The sequence below is a fragment of the Carcharodon carcharias genome, chromosome 6, assembly GCF_017639515.1.
Source record: "Carcharodon carcharias isolate sCarCar2 chromosome 6, sCarCar2.pri, whole genome shotgun sequence".
NCBI lineage: Eukaryota > Metazoa > Chordata > Chondrichthyes > Lamniformes > Lamnidae > Carcharodon > Carcharodon carcharias.
The window spans coordinates 88177519-88197004 of record NC_054472.1 but is presented as its reverse complement, the minus strand read 5'-3'; the positions used below and the strand labels follow the sequence as shown (position 1 = coordinate 88197004).

The window sequence follows — 19486 nt, the reverse complement described above, 5'->3', positions numbered from 1 at the left end:
ATTTCTTTGTCCATTACAAACTTAAACTGTACCCTCTTGTGGTCGCTATCACTAAAATGCTTGCCCACCACCACCTCAGCCACCTGTCTGGCTTCATTCCCCAGAATTAGGTCCAGCAATGCACCGTCCCTCGTTGGACCCTCTACATATTGATCTAAAAAGTTCTCCTGTACACACTTCAAGAAATCCACTCCATCCAAGCCCTTAACACTATGTCTATCTCAACTAATGTTGGGAAAGTTGAAATCAACTAATATAATTACCCTATTATTGTTTTTACACACCTCCACAAATTGTGCACATATTTGCTCCTCAATTTCCCACTATCTGGGGGTCTGTAATAAACACCTAACAATGTGGCTGCCCCTGTTTTTATTCCTAAGTTCTACCCCCAAAGCTTCATTCGATGCCCCCTCCAAGATATCATCTCTCCTTACTGCAGTAATGGTCTCCTTAACTAATAATGCGACGCCTCCTCCTCTTTTACCCCCTCCCCTGTCTCGCCTGAAGATTCTATATCTTAGAATGTTGAATTACCAATCCTGCCCTTCCCTCAACCATGTCTCAGTGATGGCTACTATATCACAATTCCATGTGTCAATCCTCACCCTTAAGTCATCCGTTTTACCTGTAATTCTCCTGGCATTAAAGCAGAGGCCATCCAGCCTTGCTTTATTTCCTTGAATCTTATGGCAGCTGTATTCCCTCTGACTTGATTGTTTTACTGTATTATGATGTGTCCCTATTCTGCTAACATTCTGTGTCCCCTCCCCCTGCCAAATGAGTTTAAACTCCTCCCAACAGCACTAGCAAACCCGCCTGCAAGGATGTTAGTCCTGCACTGGTTCAGATGTAGACCGTCCCGCCTGTACAGGTCCCATCTTCCGCAGAAAAGGTCCCAGTGATCCAGGAATCTAAAACACTCCCTCCTGCACCAACTCTTAAGACATGTATTCATCTGTGCTATTCTCTTATTTCTGAGCTTGCTAGCACATGTCACTGGGAGTAATCCAGAGATTACAACCCGAGAGGTCTTGCTTTTTAGTCTACTGCCTAACTCCCTGAATTCTTGATGCAAGACCTCATCCCTCTTTCTACCTATGTCATTGGTACCAACATGTACCATGAGCTCTGCCTTATCACCCTCCCCCTTCAGGATGCCCTGCAGCCGTCCAGTGACATCCGGGACCCTGGCACCAGGGAGGCAACATACCATCCTGGAGTCAAGTTGACGGCCACAGTAGTGCCTATCTGTTCCCCTGACTATAGAATCCCCTATTACTATTGTTGTTTCTCCCTTCCTCCCCTCCTGTACAGACAGGCCAGAAGATGGTGCCAGAAGCTTCGCTCTGTCTGCACTCCCTGGAGGAACCAGTGCCCTCATCAGCCTCCAAAATGGAATATCAATTTGCGAGTGGGACCCCAGGGGACTCCTGAACTACCTGCCTGTTTCTCTTGGACTGCCTGGTGGTCACCCATTCCCTTCCTTCCTCAAGTCCCTTCATCTGCAGTGTGACCACCTCTCTAAACGTGCTAACCACGATGCTGTCAGACTCGCGGATGTTCCACAGTGTCCCCAGTCGCCGTTCCAGCTCTGAAACCCAAGTTTCCAGGAGCTGCAGCTGGGCACACTTCCTGCACAGATGTTGGTCCCGGGCACTGGAAATGTCCCTGGCTTCTCAAATGGAGCATGAGGAGCACACCACGGCTCTGAGTGCTTCTGCCATCACTTATCCCTTTAAATTAAACCAATTACTCTAGGGCCCTTCTTTCCTGAACCTCATTACTGTAGAGTATACAAACTATAAACCACAAAAAGACCTTAAACTATAAGCGATTAAAGTAGTAATTACCTTACCCACTTACCTTATACCAGTGATTCCTTTCCCTTGTAGCCTCAACTGCTGCAGCACGCTCTGAAGATTTAAGAAGTTGGATAGCATGGAAAAAATGCTAAGAGCACCTTGCCCCCTATGCAGTTCAATTCCTGCTTTGCACCCACTCTGAATACCCACTCTGGCTATACCCCACTCAGGATGTGCTCACTCTCCTGTTCCTGTGTAAGCACACTGTAGTGTGCTTCTCGATAGTCCCTTTCTTAAATAGAGCTGACTTGACTCTCCACTAGTTAAGCTTCAAATAGTAATTAACCCCTATTCAGGCCCTAATCAGGCTTCAGGTGATTGATAGTTAACTGTTGCACAGTCAGCTGAGTCAACTACTGTTCCAACCTTTTAACTAGACTACTGAGCTTACAAACATTTAAAAGAAATTAAAGAGAAAGACTTACCAGTTCAGTTCCCGCTTTGCACCAAATTCCAAATACCCACTCTGGCTATGCCCCACTCAGGATGTGCTCACTTTCCTGTTCCTGTGCAAGCACAATCTGTTCAAAGTGCAGCAACACCAAAGCCTTTTATAAGGCAGGTCTTACGATTTCCACAATTGAACTGTTCTAGCTATACAACCTAATATCTTGCTCACTTCCCCATGACCTTGAAATCCTGATTGTACATCTGCAGTGATTGGTCGGTTATGCTGCTTTTCGTTAATCTCTCTGAATTAGCTGATACATTAAATCATGGTTTGAATGTTATTTCAGGACAGACTGAGAACTGAAAGAAGCCGGGAGTACAATCAGTTTCTTAGAGAGCAAGACAAATATGAGCAATTAAGAAGAAATGGCAGGTGGCTACCAAAGGTGACAATTTTTTGTTCAGTCCAGAAAAAAACAATCATGATATTCTGGCAGGGAGTTAACATTAACATCAAATCAAAAAATATGGTTTATGGTAGCAGAAAAGCAGACCATGTGAACCGTTGTCTGTGCTGGCTCTTGAAAGTGCTGTCCAGTTAGTCCTACTTATCCTTTTTCTCCCCATAGCCTGCGATTTTCTCCTTTTTAAAATATTCATCCAATCCCTTTTGAAAGGCACGAATGAATCTGCTTTCAGTACGCTTCCCTTCAGGCAATACATTCCCATTCAAAACAACTTCATAAGATTATAAAATCATAAGTAGGAGCAGCAGTAGACCATTTGGCCCCAGAGTATTTGGCCTCTCTGTCATTCAGTAAGATCATGGCTGATCTGATTGTGGCTTAAATCTATTTTCCTGCTTGTCCCTCCACCCTGCCTCAAGCTCCCCTGCACCCCACCCCCTCCTCAAATAACCCTTGACTCTCTTATTGATCAAAATTCTGTCTAATTCAACCTTGAATATACTCAGTGACCCAGCCTTCACCGCTCTCTGTGAAGGAGAATTGCAAAGACTAATGACCCTCAATAAATTTCTCTCTATCCCAGTCTTAAAAGGGAGATCTCATTTTTTAAACTGCACTCCCTAAATATAGATTTCCCCCATGAGGGGAAACATCCTCTTGGCACCTATCCTGTCAAACCGCATCAGAATCATATATGTTTTAATAAGACAACCCCTTCATTCCAGGAATCAGCCTAATGAACCTTCTTTGAACTGCTTCTTATGCAAGTATGTCCCTGCTAAAGTCAGGAGACCAAAACTGTACACAATACTTTTGGTGCAGTGTGCTCAATGTCCTGTATAGTTGGAGCAATACTTAACTATTTTTATTCTCTACTCCCCCTTGCATTAAAGGCCAGCTTATGTTGGCCTTCCTAATTACCTGCTGTATCTGCATATTAACTTCTTGTGATTCGTGTACAAGGGCACCAAGATCCCTCTGTAGTGCAGGATTCTGCAGTCTTTCTCCATTTTAAATAATATTCTGCATTTCTATTCTTCTTGCCAAAGTGAACAACCTCATATTTTTCCAAATTATACTCCATTTGCAAAATATTTTTGCGGACTCTTAACCTATCTATATCCCTTTGCAGATTCTTTGTATTCTCCTCACAACTTGCTTTCCTGCCTATCTGTATATCATCAAATTTGGCTGCAATACAGTCAGCCTCTTCATCCAAGTTATTAAAATAGGTAGTAAATTGTTGAGGGGCCAGCACTGATCCCTGTGACACTGCTAGTTACAGTTTGCCATATTGAAAATGACCCACTTATCTTGACTCCGTTTCCTGTTCATTAGCCAATCTTGAATCCAAGCTAATATATTATGCCAACACCATGAGCTCTTGCTTAGTGTAGTAATCTTTTATGTGGCATGTTATAAAATGCCTTTTTGAAATCCAAATATGCCTCATCTACCGGTTCCCCTTTATCTACCCTGCTTCTTACATCCTCAAAGAACTCTAAGAAATTAGTCGAGCATGATTTCCCTTTCACAAAACCATTTTAACTGCTTGATTGTATTATTATTTTCTAAATGACTTGCCACTCCATCTTTAATAATGGATTTCAGCATTTCCCAAACTGCCCTATAATTTCCTTTCTTGAATTTAGGTGTTAAATTTGCAGTTTTGCAATCCACTGGGATCTTTCCAGAATCCAAGGAATTTTGGAAGATTGCAAACAATGCATCTACCTACTTTTAAGATCCAAGGATGCGGACCATCAAGTCCTGGGAACTTGTCAACCTTTAGTCCCATTAATTTTCCCTGTACTACTTCTGTAGTGACTGTGGTTGTTTTAATTCTTCCGTCTCTTTTGCATCTCAATTTTCTGTTATTCCTGGGATGCTTTGTGTGCCTAGCGTGAAGACAGATACAAAATACTTGTTCAAAGTCTCTGCCATTTCCTTGTTTCCCATTTATTAATTTCTCAGTTGTATCCTCGAAGGGAGCAGTGCTGACTTTAGCAACTCTTTTCCTTTTTGTACAATTATCAAGCTTTTACTGTCTTTTTTTCATTTCTTGCTAGTTTTCTCTTGTACTTTAATTTAGGGTTGGCCAAACAGCAGCTTGTGAGCGCATGTAGCTCTTTAACACACCAGAATGTGGCTCATTCCTTGTCCTGTGAGACCTGTTAAATCACGCATTGGTAGGAGATAAACAGCTGGGTGCAGCCTCTGTCACAAACTGCTTTACAGAAGGAGGGAGGGAACTGGAGAGCAGACAGCAGCACTGGGAGGGAGGAGGGTTAAGTTCAGTGATTCGTTCCAGCACCGTTGCAAGATTTCTTTTGTAGTTTCCAGAGGTTTTAGCTCTGTACCATTTTCTCTGGCATCCTAACCCACCCGCTCGTAGCTGACCCTCCAACTTGTGGTCTCTGTCTGGAAAGGGAGGAAACGTTTTAATACAGAACAGGAATGTAAGAATATATTGGGACACAGGTGGTCTTCCTCCTTCAGGTGCCATGCCTTAAGAAAGCATTCGCGAGCATGGATTTGCATTGAATTGGTCCATTGTTATGCTTGGCAAAGGACTGCAGTGGTTTGCCATTGCCTTCTGCAGTATGACTGATCAGGAAACTCTCCCGCTCTTACTTCCTGCCAGCAGGTGTATTGGAAGGATTTACAGGCTGATAATCAACCTATTTGGCCATGTTATTAACACACCACCTGTGGCCATCAAGTCAAGAAGTGGGACTTGAACCCAGAGCTTCTGGCCCAGAGGTAGGAATGCCACAAGACCTCTGGAGCACAGGTACTCTGATGCAAATTTGTTGTTCAGTAGATGGGTATAACTTCTTTTCAAGTAAAACCAATCTGTTTCTTAACTTCACTGATTTTCCACACTGGAAGAGCAAGACTGTCAAAGCCAGTTAAGCATTGAGCATATTCTAGCTTTGATATGTATCAATGGTTTGTATCAGGGTTGTTATTTTTCACAATCCTAATTGTGTGTGAAGGAAGCCCGGAAGGTTAGAGAGGAAAAATTTGAAGATTTCCTCAGTGTGTGCAATTGTAATAAAAATATGTCTGTAAAAGTTGTCTATGTTTTCTGGCTCTCGAATATCTGAAGATTATCGTCTGTGGCTCTAACTTTCAGAAGGTTTGGTCACCTATGCTCAAATTTCTCCCTCTTTATTATTTGTGTAGTCATTCTTTGCTGGTTTTTAAAATTTTCCCAGTCTTCTGGCCCACCGCTGAACTTCTTTCAATATGATGCTACCCTTAATTTTCTTAGTTTGAACTGGATGGTGCATCCTTCTTCTAAAGTCTCAATGAAGTATATCTTCATTGAGAGTTTGGAAATAGCTCCTTAAATGTCTGCTACTGCTTTTCCACCTTCTTACCTTTTGACCAATTTTCTCACTTCTCTTTAGCCAACTCTGTCTTCATACACTTATAATTCCCTTTATTTAAATTCAAGACATGAGTTTTCAACCCATATTTCTTTTCCTCAAACTGAATGTGATATTCATAATGTTATGATCATTGTAGCTAGAGGATTCTTTATTTTAGAATTCGTTAATTAATCCAATATTATTGCACATTACTAGGTCTAAAGCAGCCTGCTCCCTGGTTGGTTCCAGAATGTATTGTTCTAAGAAACTGTCCTGATTGTACTCTGGCAAAGGTAGCCTGGAGGATGACTTCACAATTTGATTCGTCCAATCTATATGAAAGATTAAAATTGCCCATGATTATTGCAGTACTTTCCTTCCAATCAATACCCCCATTATTTCTTGATTTATACTCTGTCCTACAGTGTAACCTCCTCTGCACCCTCTTCAAGGCTTTGACATCCTAAAGTGTGGTACCCAGAATTGAACACACTATTCCAGCTGAGGCCTAACCAGTGATCCATAAAGGTTTAGCATAATTTCCTTACTTTGTACTCTAGCACTATCTATAAGGCCAAGGGTTCCATATGCTTTTAATTTTGGACAACCTTCTCTACTTGTCCTGCAACCTTCAAAGATTTTTGCACATTAACCTCCAGGTTTTTATTCCTACACCCTCTTTAAATTGGTATAATTTAGTTTTTATCACCTCCCCTCATTCTGCCTTCCAAAACTCTTCCTGGGAGTCACCATTAACCAGAAGCTGAACTGGATGAGCTATATAGTGGCTACAAGAACAGGTCAGAGGCTAGGAGTCCTGTGGTGCGTAACTCACCTCCTGACTCCCCAAAGCCTGTCCACCATCTACAAGCACAAGTCAGGAATGTGATGGAATACTCTCCATTTGCCTGGATGAGTGCAGCTCCAACAACACTCAAGAAGCTTGACACCATCCAGGACAAAGCAGCCCCCTTGATTGGCACCCCATCCACAAATATTCACTCCCTCCACCACTGATGCACTGTGGCAGCAATGTGTACCATCTTTAAGATGAATTGCAGGAACTCACCAAATCTCCTTAGACAGCACCTTCCAAAGCCACAATCACTACCATCTAGAAGGACAAGGGCAAAAGGCACCACCTAGATGTTCCCCTCCAAGTCACTCATCACCCCGACTAGGAAATATATCGCTGTTCCTTCTCTGCCGCTGGGTCAAAATCCTGCAACTCCCTCCCTAACAGCACTGTGCGTGTAGCTACAACATATGGACTGCAGCGGTTCAAGAAGGCAGCTCACCACCATCACCTCGAGGGCAATAAGTGCTGGCCTAGCCAGCGACACCCACACCCCTTGAATGAATTTTTGAAAAATTGCTTTATTCGTGTTTCCCTAGATTGGTAGTTCACCAGTATGTCTATATTCTCCTGAATTCTGCTGCTATTCTCCCCACTCTTCGCTATGTTTTTGAGTTTTGTATCATCTGCAAACTTTGATATTATGCTCCATATACCCAAGTCCAGGTTGTTAATATGTATCAGAAGGTGCAGTGATCTCATAATATTGAGATCTGGGGTCACCACTGTATACTTTCCTGCAAAACAATTGTTCACAACTACTTGCCATATTAAGACAGTGAACTTGTCAATAGTATTACATAGTACTAACAGTACAGAAACAGGCCATTTGACCCAATAGGCTCATGCCAGTGTTGATGCCCCGCACTGGTCTCCCACTTTACTTCATCTTGCCCAATTAACTTATCCTATTCATTTCTCCTTCATATGCTGTCAAGCCATTTCTATTACTGGCAGTTCAGATTTCTGAAATGTTATGAAATGATTTCTAATGTATCACCATTAATTGCATCCTATGTAGAAAATGTTTAATACAAATATTTTAATTGTTTGCATTTTAATTCTAGAACCAATGTAATTACTTGGATACTAATTGATTTATTTCAAAATTGTAACCAGTATTATAAGGAGAATATTGATCCTTCAGATGACACCAGCTTTCAGGGTGCTGCTCACATAACACCTGATCCACCCATACACGAACCAGCCTCTTCCAGGAAAGATGCGTATACATCAATGGAGGCTTATGAGGAATTGTTGAATCAAAAGCGACGCGAAGAGAATAGATATCGCAAATCTGATGATCCTGAGATTGGTCAGAGAAGGTAATAATATTGATGAAGCATTGTTACAGTCTAAGCAAAAATGGAAAAAGTTGATGATTTTACATTTTTTCATTGTAGATAATTTTTATGATCACATTGCACCAAAATGACCACTCAACTAGCTCTAATTAAATTAATTGATTCACAATCACAGTGACATGCTTTTTGAATATAGTCTTTTGAGGCTCTCTTGTGCCACTTGTAAACTATTTCACATTTATTCTGCTGTTGGGATGGCACTGCTGTTTATGGCATGTGTTGAAATAACTGGTGATATGCATTCCCTACAGTCATGCAAAAGCTGTTTTGTTTTACTGTTTAGTTTTCTACTAACTTCAGTGTTACTGTCAGCGCAAACAAATATAAATGTACAGGAACAATATGTTTTCGAACACTTTTACAATGGTACCATATGCCATTGGTCTCTTCAATTAAAGGGCATTGCAAAGTATTTAAACTATGGATTATTCCTTTCCAGACATGTTCAGACACAAACAGACAGAAGGTCAGATGGTTATGAAAATAACTTTCCAAATTCTGGCAGCTACTTCCAGAGACCGAGAAATGAAAACAGGTGAATAATCGTTCAGAGAATAATCGTTTCCATGTCAATATTCATACACCCTGTTCATATTGCAGAACTTTTTTTAGCAGAATTGATCCTGTGTTGTGCCAAGGTTTCCAATTACATTGTGGGATAGAAGGTTTCCAGAAGTCATGGATTTTCCTCAAATTTTACAGTCATAAAGTAGTGACCAACTTTGACAATAGTGGGTGCCTGCCCCTCGCACCTGGAGAAGCCTGGGAACTGGCCCTTGACTCCACGAGCCACCTTCCTTGATGTAAACTATCTATATATGGGTCATAAAGACTCATTGACATGGATCCACCATTTAGTAGGCACAGGATGAAGTCTTAGAAGCTCTGTGCAATACAAGCTCCTGCCACAGAAATGGAATCCTGAACTCTGAGGTGGCTTTTAGTAGTTAGTGCAGTGGCCTTGTCTGGTCTGGTGAAAAAGGGTCTTGCAGGTTGATCCTGTTTTCTCACTTAGCATAGATTATTTATGTTGTATGAAATGGAAATGTCTGTCCCTTTTATGAGCAGTAAGAGGTGAAAAAGATCTGTTGGTGGATTTCCTGATTTAGCAAATACTGGCCCATCCAGATCCTGTACGGATCCTTCTTACCCAGATGAACTATCAGATCAGGCATCCTGACCTCTAGAGTTTCCAGTGACATCACGCCTCTTGAAGGGACTGGCTTGCAAGTGTTGGGATCCAACAGTTAGTTGTAATAACACTGCTGGTTTCCATGAGCATGTGGAAACATTGATGTTTTTAAATCATCAATCAAGATGATCATTTTTATTTTAAATTAGATGGTGCAAAGTGGTGAATGGAACAGACCGGATTGCTCTGCAGAGAGCTATCATGGACTCCATGGGCTGAATGGCTTTCTTCTGTGTCATTATGACTCTGACTACAAGGTTCCTAGTTCACTGATATTTAAATTATTTACCTGTTAACTCTCTGTTTATTCACAGTTTCTTCCCATTTATTAAATCCACTGATTTACCATTCTTGGGTCCAAAATGGATGAGTTCACACTTTCTCGTGTTAAACTCATCTGCCACATTTTTGCCACTCAGTTATCAACGCCCCATTTATGGTCCCATCCATGCTGTTCACTGTGCCATTTAACTTGGCACCACCAGCCGTCTTAAATAGAGCCTTTCTACGTCTTTATCCTAGTCACTTAGAAATATAGTGAAAAAGTGCAGACCCAATACAGATCCGGCAGGAGGGGTTGGGATGTGGGTGGGGTCATGGGTTGGTGGGCAATTTGAGTACATATACTCTGTCTTCTACCTTCTATCCTGTTGCCTCCAATTCCATTCCCCCTCATTTTTATTAACAGTCTCTTAAGTGGAACCTTATCAAATGTCTTCTGGAAGTCATATAAATAACATGCATAGAAACTCCTTAATCTACCATGTTCAACCTTGGAAAAAATTAAATAGGTTTTTAGACATGGCTTACTCTTCACAAACCCTTGCTGGTTATCCCTGATCAGCTCATGTTGCTCAAATGCTCAGTCACCCCTCCCCCCTCCTCAAATAAAAGCACCTTTCCCATAACTGACATTAGATTTATAGGCCCATAATTTCCTAGCTTATCTCTCTCAACCTTAGTGAATAGTGGAGTGATATTGTAAATTTTTCAATCCACATGATGATTTCTAATCTAGAGTGTTTTGAAAGATGATGACAAATGCATCTTTACTATGCCTATGCTATGCCTCTTTACTTTTGTAAATATGACTTTTTAAGTTTTAACTGACTGGAAATTTTGCAATTCGAAATAAGACAGAATAAGGTACTTAAAAAGTACAAGGTCACCTTCCAAGATGACGGTGAAAAAGCAAACAAGACACCCTGAGGGGAGTGTGAAGAGATGGATGTTTCCTATAATTCAGAGACCCATCGAAACTTGTCGCTGTCTAAGGAAGAGACATTAAAATGCAAAGTGCTGGATATTGAAACAATGGCTGTCACAGACAGACTCACCTGAAACCCCTTAAAATATACAATGGGTAAAGTATAACACGACAGGCTGCAGCTACTGCAGAGAGATTGCAAGAAAGACTTCGGCAGCAGGGTCAGGCTGAAAGGGACTCTCTCCCTCTCTGTCAGTTGGAACAAGTGTATTACCCAGTTCGTGAAGTCAGCATTACCGGAAACCTACCAGTGAACCGAGATTTCATAATAACTGCAACATTTTGTACATCTGACTGCATCCAAGAAACCAACTTGCCTAAATCAGCCGCAGCGTTTAAAAATCTACACCTTGGGGACAATCAAAAGACATTTACCCATATATTCTTCTACATTTATATTGGACTCTAACTTCCCTTATTTCTGATATCTGTGCGTGTGACATCATGTTTTTATTATTTTTTCTCGGGTTTAATGGTTGATACATTTGCTCTTGCTTAAACTCGAGAAAACTTTGTTTTATTGGCTCCTTATTGCTCATTGCATAAATCGTTAAATGCATTCTGCATGAAGGCAGGCCAGTGAGAAGCACAGAATACCCCTACAGGCAGGTAACCAAGAGCAGCTTGGCTTTTACCAGCAATCTGGGAGCTAACAGCCATGTAAACCAACCAAATCCCTTAAACGATACTTAACCTGGAGTTACAGCAAGGAACAGGCAAGAGTTACTGACAAAATTACTTGTCATTCCTGCCACCAAAAGGAAAAGCATCTTCTGAACCCTGAAGCCTAATCTTTTCAAATGAAGATAGGTTTTGTTTGTAACCAACCACCTGAAAAGGAAAAAACAATGTAAGAACATGTTACCCAGGGCCTAACACAGTTTAGGGTCATCTGGGTATCAAGACCACAGGAGAGCAGAACAGTTGTGATTCGAGTAAGAGCGTGAATGGGAGAGAGATTGCAAAAAAGATTTCAGAAGAGGAGACAGGCTAAAAGGGGCCCTCTCCCTCTCTACCTCTTGGAACAAATGTATTACCCGGTCCGAAAAATCAACATGACTGGAGACCTACAGCAAACTGAGATTTTGTAATAACTGCAGCATCTTGTACATCTCACCACGTCCAAGAAATCAGCTCACATCAATTGGCTGCAATGTTTAAAATCCATGCCTCAGGGACGATCAAAGGATACTTAATCGTATATTCTTTTACCTGTTTCTTTTATTGGGACTCTAATTTCCCTTATTTCTGATACTTGTGTGTGTAATGTCACATTTTTATTATTCCTTTCTCTGGTTTAGTGGTGAATAAATCTGCTGTTTCTTTAACTTGAGGAAACCTTGTTTGGCTCCATATTGCTCACTGCATAAATAATTACATTTTGATTTGGAAAAGGCATATCCTCATGAAAAAGAAACTTGAATCTTTGCTGTCACCAACCGATGAGGTTGAACAGAAGGGAGCCAGTTCACTTCTCTTCACCTGGTTGTAACAGCATTAATGATTTCCTCATCCACTTTTTTTAATACCCTGTGTCAAAACCATTGTGTTCAGGAGATTAGTCTATCTTTAGTAATATTTGTTTCTCCTTCACTGTTTTTACTTAATTTAATCTAGTAATTCCTCTCATTGATTTTTTTTTCTTTTATCCCTGGTGTTTCATTTTCAACCTATACTTGTACTGTGAAGATGAATGCAAAATCACTATTTACTAAATCTGCCATTTCTTGATTTCTAATTACAGTATCACCTGCATCGTCATTAAGGTGCTTACTTTAGTTTAAGCCATCCACTTTCTCTTCATATATTCAAAAGACCTTTAATGTTGACCTTGATATCCCTTGAAAGCATTTTCTCATTCCTTTATTATAGCTCTTATCATATTCTTTGTATCTATTTGCTGTTTTTTTTTATATCACTTTCAGTCCACACGATCTCTTCAACAACAACTTGTGTTATAGTGCTTTTAATGTGGTAAAAAATCCCAGGGTGCATCACAGGAACATTTTTAAAAAATTGATACCAAATCACACAAGGCTGAGAGGTGTAAGAAAAGAATGCCAGACCTTAAGGCAAGTTAAGTCAAAGCCACCAGTAGTAGAGCACAACAGGCCAGAATTGTAGGACTGCAGATATCTCGTAGGGTTGGAGGAGATTAGAGATAAAGCGGGGCAAGGCCATGGAGGAATTTGAATTTCAGAATGCAAATTTTAAAATAGAGGCACTGTTTAACAAGGAGCCAATGTAGGTCAATGAAAATAGGGATGATTGGTGACTGGGACGATGTTTGTTAGGACATGGCACCAATGTTGACCTCAGGCCTATGGAGGGTAGAATGTGGGAGGCTGGTCAAGTCTTTGTATAAGCCCTTCCTTTTAGGTTTGCACTATATCTGACTGCTCTTGTAGACCATGGTTATTCAATTGGTACACGATCACAAATCATTAGCAGTAGTAGTGCGTGTTAACAAAGCCATAAATAATGTAAAGAAAGCACTGGGTTCATTTCTAGGTGAAAACATGGAAGCTATGTTAAACTTGTAAAGAACCATGTTTCAACAATGCAATGTATTGTGTACCTTTTTGGCCTATTTGTTATTAAAAGGATATTGTGATCTACAAAGATAATTCCAGAATTGAGAGTTTATAATCTATCAGGAAAGAAGGATCAGGCTAGGACTTTTTTCTCTTAAAGTGAAAGCTCAGGGATGACCTAACCAACACCTTTAAAATGACAGCAGGATTTGATAGTGTCGACAAAGAGGGTGGCTTCCACTTGTGGGGAATTCAAAACAAGGGTCTGTAACTTTTAAAATAGTCACTAAAATCCAATAATGAATTCAGGAGAAACTTCTTTATCTGGGCAGTGGTCAGAATGTGCAAGGTGTAGCTGAGTTGAATTAACATTTAAGGAGAAGCTAGATAAGTACATTAGAGAGAAAGAAATAGAAGGATGTGCAGATAGAGTTAGATGTAATGTGATGGGATGAGGCTAATGTAAAGTTTTAAACACTGGCACAGACCAGTTTGGCCAAATGGCCTCTTTGTGCGGTAAATGCTATGTAATTATATGTAATTGCAGAAGCAGAACTCTTGCTCTTTCGGAGTATGCACAGATGCTTTTTTAAACACCATCCACTGTTTATCAGTTTGTTGTTCTGCACAGTCTGTGGTCAATTTCTGCCCCCATCTCAAAGTCACCCTTATGTCACTTTATTTATTTGGAAGTAAATTGTTTTGGAATTCATTGGGTGATAAGTTTTGGCACTTCCTGTTGTTCTCTGCACGGCAGGAATTATGTAGGGAAGACCACTTCTGTATCCGTTGCTGGGTCAATTTAGTTTCTCTCTATTATCTGGAAATTCCTGGAGTAACTAGCTTGGGCTAGCACTTCAAGTTGTCGTTAACATTTAGGAATTCAGGTTGCTGTTTCTGCAGTATTTTGTTTAAATGCAAATTGTTGAACGAATGAGGTAGAATTTTAGATTACCTAGTATAAATGTTTATCTAATCTCTGCTTTCCCCTATCCTATCTTGAAGTTGTAGACCCATTTTGGATTATGATTCCATGGATCTCCAGCGACCATTTTCATGCATGATTGAATGTTGAAAGGCTATTCAATTTTGAATGTATCACAGCCTGTCTTCACTCAACAACGAAATAAAGGCCCTTTCCATCTGGGGTCACTGGATATTAGAGAATCCTTTCTGATTTTTTTTTTTTTACTTTCCTTTCTAGGGGACTTGAGGCAAATTGTAGCATCCAATTGCTCCGTTGACTGACATTAACTAACTACGCACAGACCAGGGACTGAACCTGAAGCTTTCCTGATTTATATGTCTCAGTACACATTAGTCATTTGTCAGGGGAACTGCTGTCTGTTTTCATTCAACTGCATTATTCCTGCTACACATTAGTGCTACAAAACAGAAAATAAAGCCTGCCTTTACAGAGGAGCCATGTGGTCTACTCCTGCTCGTATTTCTTATGTTCTTAAACCTGCACGGCATATGCTGCTTTATTTTCTTTGTTGAGAAAAAGTTGTGAATTAAAAGAACATGTATAATATTAGTCACTGGAGATCCATGGAATCATAATCCAAAATGGGTCTACAACTTCAAGATAGGATAGGGGAAAGCAGAGATTAGATAAACATTTATAGTAGGTAATCTAAAATTCTACCTCATTTGTTCAACAATTTGCATTTAAACAAAATACTGCAGAAACTCCCCTGTGGTATTAGAATAGAGAAAGTAACCACCTATACCAGTTCCATTCATGACAAGTGAATAGATTACTATAACATGCAAATATGCATTCCTTTGAGTTCTCTACATTCAAAAACATGAGATTAAAGTGAGATGTTTTCCTCTATTAATAAATGTGTGCATTTATTAATATTGCCTTAATATATTGAAACATTTCAAAGCTATTCAGAAAATGAATTTCTTTTGAAGTGCATTGGCAGTTATGTAGACAATCGTGATAACCAATCTGCATCAGTAATGTTCCACAAATGACAGAGATAAATGATCAATTATTCTATTTTGTAATGGTACTGGTTGAAAGATGAATGTTCAACAGAATGCCAGTAAGGACTCCTATTTGAGTAGTGGGGTACATTTGACGAAGCAGTACATCCTTAGCACTACATTCTTAGATTATTCATTACATTCTTGGTGTATTAAAATAGTCTCTCCAGCTCAAATTTGTGTACTAGAGTAGAATTAGTGTGGAAATCTGAACTTTTTCTGGTCCACTCAACTTCAGTGATAAGTTCTGGTGACTTAACAGTTGCATGCTGAAACTACTTGGCATTGCTAGTGCTGAAACTACAATTTTGTGTTAAATTCTCATGTGACTTTTCTCCTGTATTGAAAATCATATCCAACAAGAACTATTGATTAAAACATGAAATGCTTACAATTTTTTTTGACATGACATTGGCTAAACCCTCTACTACAGGCAATATAAAGAGAGGAGAGAACACAAGCTGCCAGCATACATTGAAGAGGACTACAAGGAAGATTCTAGAAGACGACCTGTTTCAGCGGCAGGAAAATCTAGGTAAATGTCCACAATCTTGCATTTTAGCATTCCATGGCAAGGGTACACAACATATAGCCCCTGAGCCCAGACAAACCAGTCCTATTTCTGCTTGAGTTTTTAGTTTTCAGCTTGCCCTGTATGAATTTAGTGTATGTTGGGAGCTTGGAAAGCTTTCTTGGCATTGTTGCTTCTTTGGATAATTGTAAATTGGAACACAAAAGTCTGTCAGCACGTTAGATATATTCAGATTAATGGGAACATGGATTTACCTGTATGCATAAAGTATTCATAACAAGATAGATGAATTAATGGCACAAATAGAGATAAATGGGTTTCATCTAATAGTCATTACAATGATATGGTTGCACGGTGACCAAGGTTGGAAAGTAAATATCCAAAGAATTTGATAAGAGACAAAATGGAAAAGGAGGTGGAGCGGGGGCTCTTGTCTTTCACTCAAGCTGTTGACATGCCTTTATATCGTCCTCGCAACTTATTTTCTCACCTAACTTTGTATCGTAAGCAAACTTGGGCATATTACACTCTACTCCCTCATCTAAGGTCATTGGCATAGATTATGAATAACTGATCCTGCAGTACTCTAACTTACTGCCTGCCAAGCTGAAAATGACCCTTACCCTCTCTTTTCTGTGCATTAACCAATCCTCAATCCATGCTACTGTATTACATGAGCTGTAATTGTGTGTAATAAGTTTTTGTATGGTAACTTATTGAATGACATTTGAAAATCTGAGTAAGTTACTTCCACTGGTTCCTCCTTACTACCCTGCTAGTTGCAACCTCAAAAAAAAACTCCAACAGATTGTCAAACATGATTGACCTTTCATAGATCTATGTTGACTTTGTCTAATCGTTATCATTTTCTAAGTGCCTTATTGCCCAGCCCCTAATAATAGATTCTAGCATTTTGCCAACTACTAATGTCAAGCTAACTAGCCTATTTCCCTCCTTTTGGAGCTATGTTTGTTACCTTCCAATCCATGAAGGCTGTTCTAGAATCAAGGGAATTCTGTAAGATCAAAACCTATGCATCCACTATCTGTAACTGCTGGTCCAAAAGCAAAGGATGTAGGTCTTAAGGTCCAGGCCATTTGTGTGGTACTTTTTTTTTATTAATACTAATTTTTTTTAAGTTCTTCATTCTTGATAGACCCTTGGTTCCCTACTATTTCCAGAATTTTTGTGTCTTCTACTGTATTTAGTGTCTCTGTGATTTCATTATTCTCCATTATAATTTCTACTGTCTCTGACTATAATGGGCCCACATATACTGTCATTAATCTATTCCTATTGACATATCTATAGAAGCTTTTACAACCTGTTTAATTTCTTGCTGGTTTAGTCTCGTTCTTTTTCCCTGTTTCTTTGTCAATTTCATTGTCATCCTTTGAATTGTAAAATCTTCCAATTCACTGGCTCACTACTGTATGGCACCATTATAAACCTCTTCCTTTAATCTAACACCATTTTTAACTTCTCTTGTTGGACCACCTTTTACATGGGGCTTTTATTCCTCAAGGGAGCAACAAAGACAGAACCTAATCATTGCTCCTTGACATTCAATGGCGTTACCATCACTGAATCCCCCACTATCAACATCCTGGGGGTTACCATTGACCAGAAACTGAACTGGACTAGCCATATAAATACTGTGGCTACAAGAAGTCAGAGGCTAGGAATCCTGTGGTGAGTAACCCGCCTCCTGACTCCCAAAAGCCTGTCCACCATCTACAAGGCATAAGTCAGGAGTGTGATAGAATACTCTCCACTTGCCTGGATGAGTGCAGCTCCAACAACACTCAAGAAGCTCGACACCATCCAGGACAAAGCAGCCCGCTTGATTGGCACCCCATCCACAAACATTCACTCCCTCCACCACCAACGCACAGCGGCAGCAATGTGTATCATCCATAAGATGCACTTCAGGAACTCACCAAGGCTGCTTAGACAGCACCTTTCAAACCCATGACCGCTACCATCCAGAAAGACAAGGGTAGCAGATGCATGGAAACACCACCACCTGGAAGTTCCTCTCCAAGCCGCTCACCATCCTGACTTAGAAATATATCGCTGTTCCTTCACTGTTGCTGGGTCAAAATCCTGGAACTCCCTAACAGTACTGTGGGTGTACCTACACCACATGGACTGCAGCGGTTCAAGACCACCTTCGCAAGGGCAATTAGGGATGGGCAATAAATGCTGGCCTAACCAGCCACATTGACATCACATGAATGAATAAAGAAAACATATTTGTTACAAATTATGACTTAATTCTTTAAAAGTTTACTATTGCTTTTCTACCATCATATCTTTTAATATAATTTTCTAATCTACCCTAGTCAACTTGTCCTTCATTTCTACGCAGGTTACTTTGTTCAGATTTAAAACCCTGGTTTCTCACTTAAATCACTTTTCAACTCAATATAAAGTTCTATCATATGCTCATTCTTCCCTAGAGGAAGGTTATTAATTAACCTTTAGTCACTGCACAAAACTAGATCTAAAATAGCCTGATTCTCAGTTGTTCCTTATCCTGTCAATCTAGAATATTATCTTGTGTATGTTCCAAAAACTCATAATCAATGCTGTTGCTGTCCCTGTCCATGGTTTTTTTTATCTCCACCCATTCTGATTCTACTTCCTGCTCTTTTGAGCCCAAATCCTTCCTCACCACTGTCCTCATGCCATCCTTTATTATCAGGCCTACCCCTGTCCTTTTCCATTTTGTCCTTTTCAAAATGTCAAGTACTCTGGTAAATTTAATCCCCTGCCTTGGTCACCATTCAACTATATCTCTGTAGGGCATCAAACCCACTTTTCTTTGGGGCAGTAATTCATCTGCCCTATGGATGCTTTGTATATTCAAATAAAACAACTTTAATTTGAATTTCTTACCACTTTTTTCCTGATGTGATCTTATTCACTGATGCACTATACCATCAAACTCTCTGGTTGCTAAATTACGTTGTGTAGCATTTGTATTCTGGCACTACATTACATGTCTAAAATGGTATTTGTGTAACGTGCACAGACTTTTGATGCTGGTATTGCAAGACACCATTTTGGATAGGTCTTTTGCATGGAGGCTGGAAGCATGTGCAGGAAGTATGCAGACAGATTGTAATGTCAGTCTGAATGAAACACTGATCATAGCGATGCCATTTTCAACCTCAAAGCATCAGCTACTGTCCTTTCTTAACCTCACACAGCTGACCATGCATTCAGCAGCAGGCCTAATCCCCGCCAGCCCTATCTAGAGGGATCATCAACCACTTTCAGGTTAGTTGTTAATTGCTTTCTACTGGCTGTGGCAGAGTTAGTAGAAGTACTCTGAGGTTTGTACTGCTACTTAAAGTTGAAGAAGTTGTCAGGGAGTGATGGCATAGAGTGATGGCTCTGGTTCTCATTTCAAGAGCTCTGCTCAGACCACCAGCTCCCAGTTGTGGATGCTGAAGTTTCTATCCCCCTGGCCTGCAGCATGATGGGGAGAAGCAGCAGAGACAACAAAGAGGAGGACAAGCTGTTCGAAGAGGGGGGAGAAGGTATCTCAGGAAGTCATATCCAGCCATGGTCTTCAGGTAGCAACTTGTTCACAACAGCTTAAGCCAGGAACAGTGTGTGATGTCTCCATTTCACTA

The 19486-nt window shown here is 40.3% G+C and overlaps 1 protein-coding gene across 5 annotated transcripts in view; it reads left to right on the top strand.

The window, feature by feature from the left end:
• LOC121279411 (centrosome and spindle pole-associated protein 1) overlaps window positions 1–19486 on the top strand; it is a 206425-nt gene that overhangs the window by 48995 nt on the left and 137944 nt on the right. For 3 of the 5 annotated variants that reach the window (XM_041190635.1, XM_041190633.1, XM_041190632.1), the window contains exons 6-9: window positions 2603–2701; window positions 8075–8280; window positions 8759–8854; window positions 15744–15845. In XM_041190635.1, the coding sequence (XP_041046569.1) occupies window positions 2603–2701; window positions 8075–8280; window positions 8759–8854; window positions 15744–15845 (503 nt within the window). The remainder of the gene's footprint in view (window positions 1–2602; window positions 2702–8074; window positions 8281–8758; window positions 8855–15743; window positions 15846–19486) is intronic. The other 2 variants (XM_041190634.1, XM_041190636.1) reach the window with 2 other exon arrangements.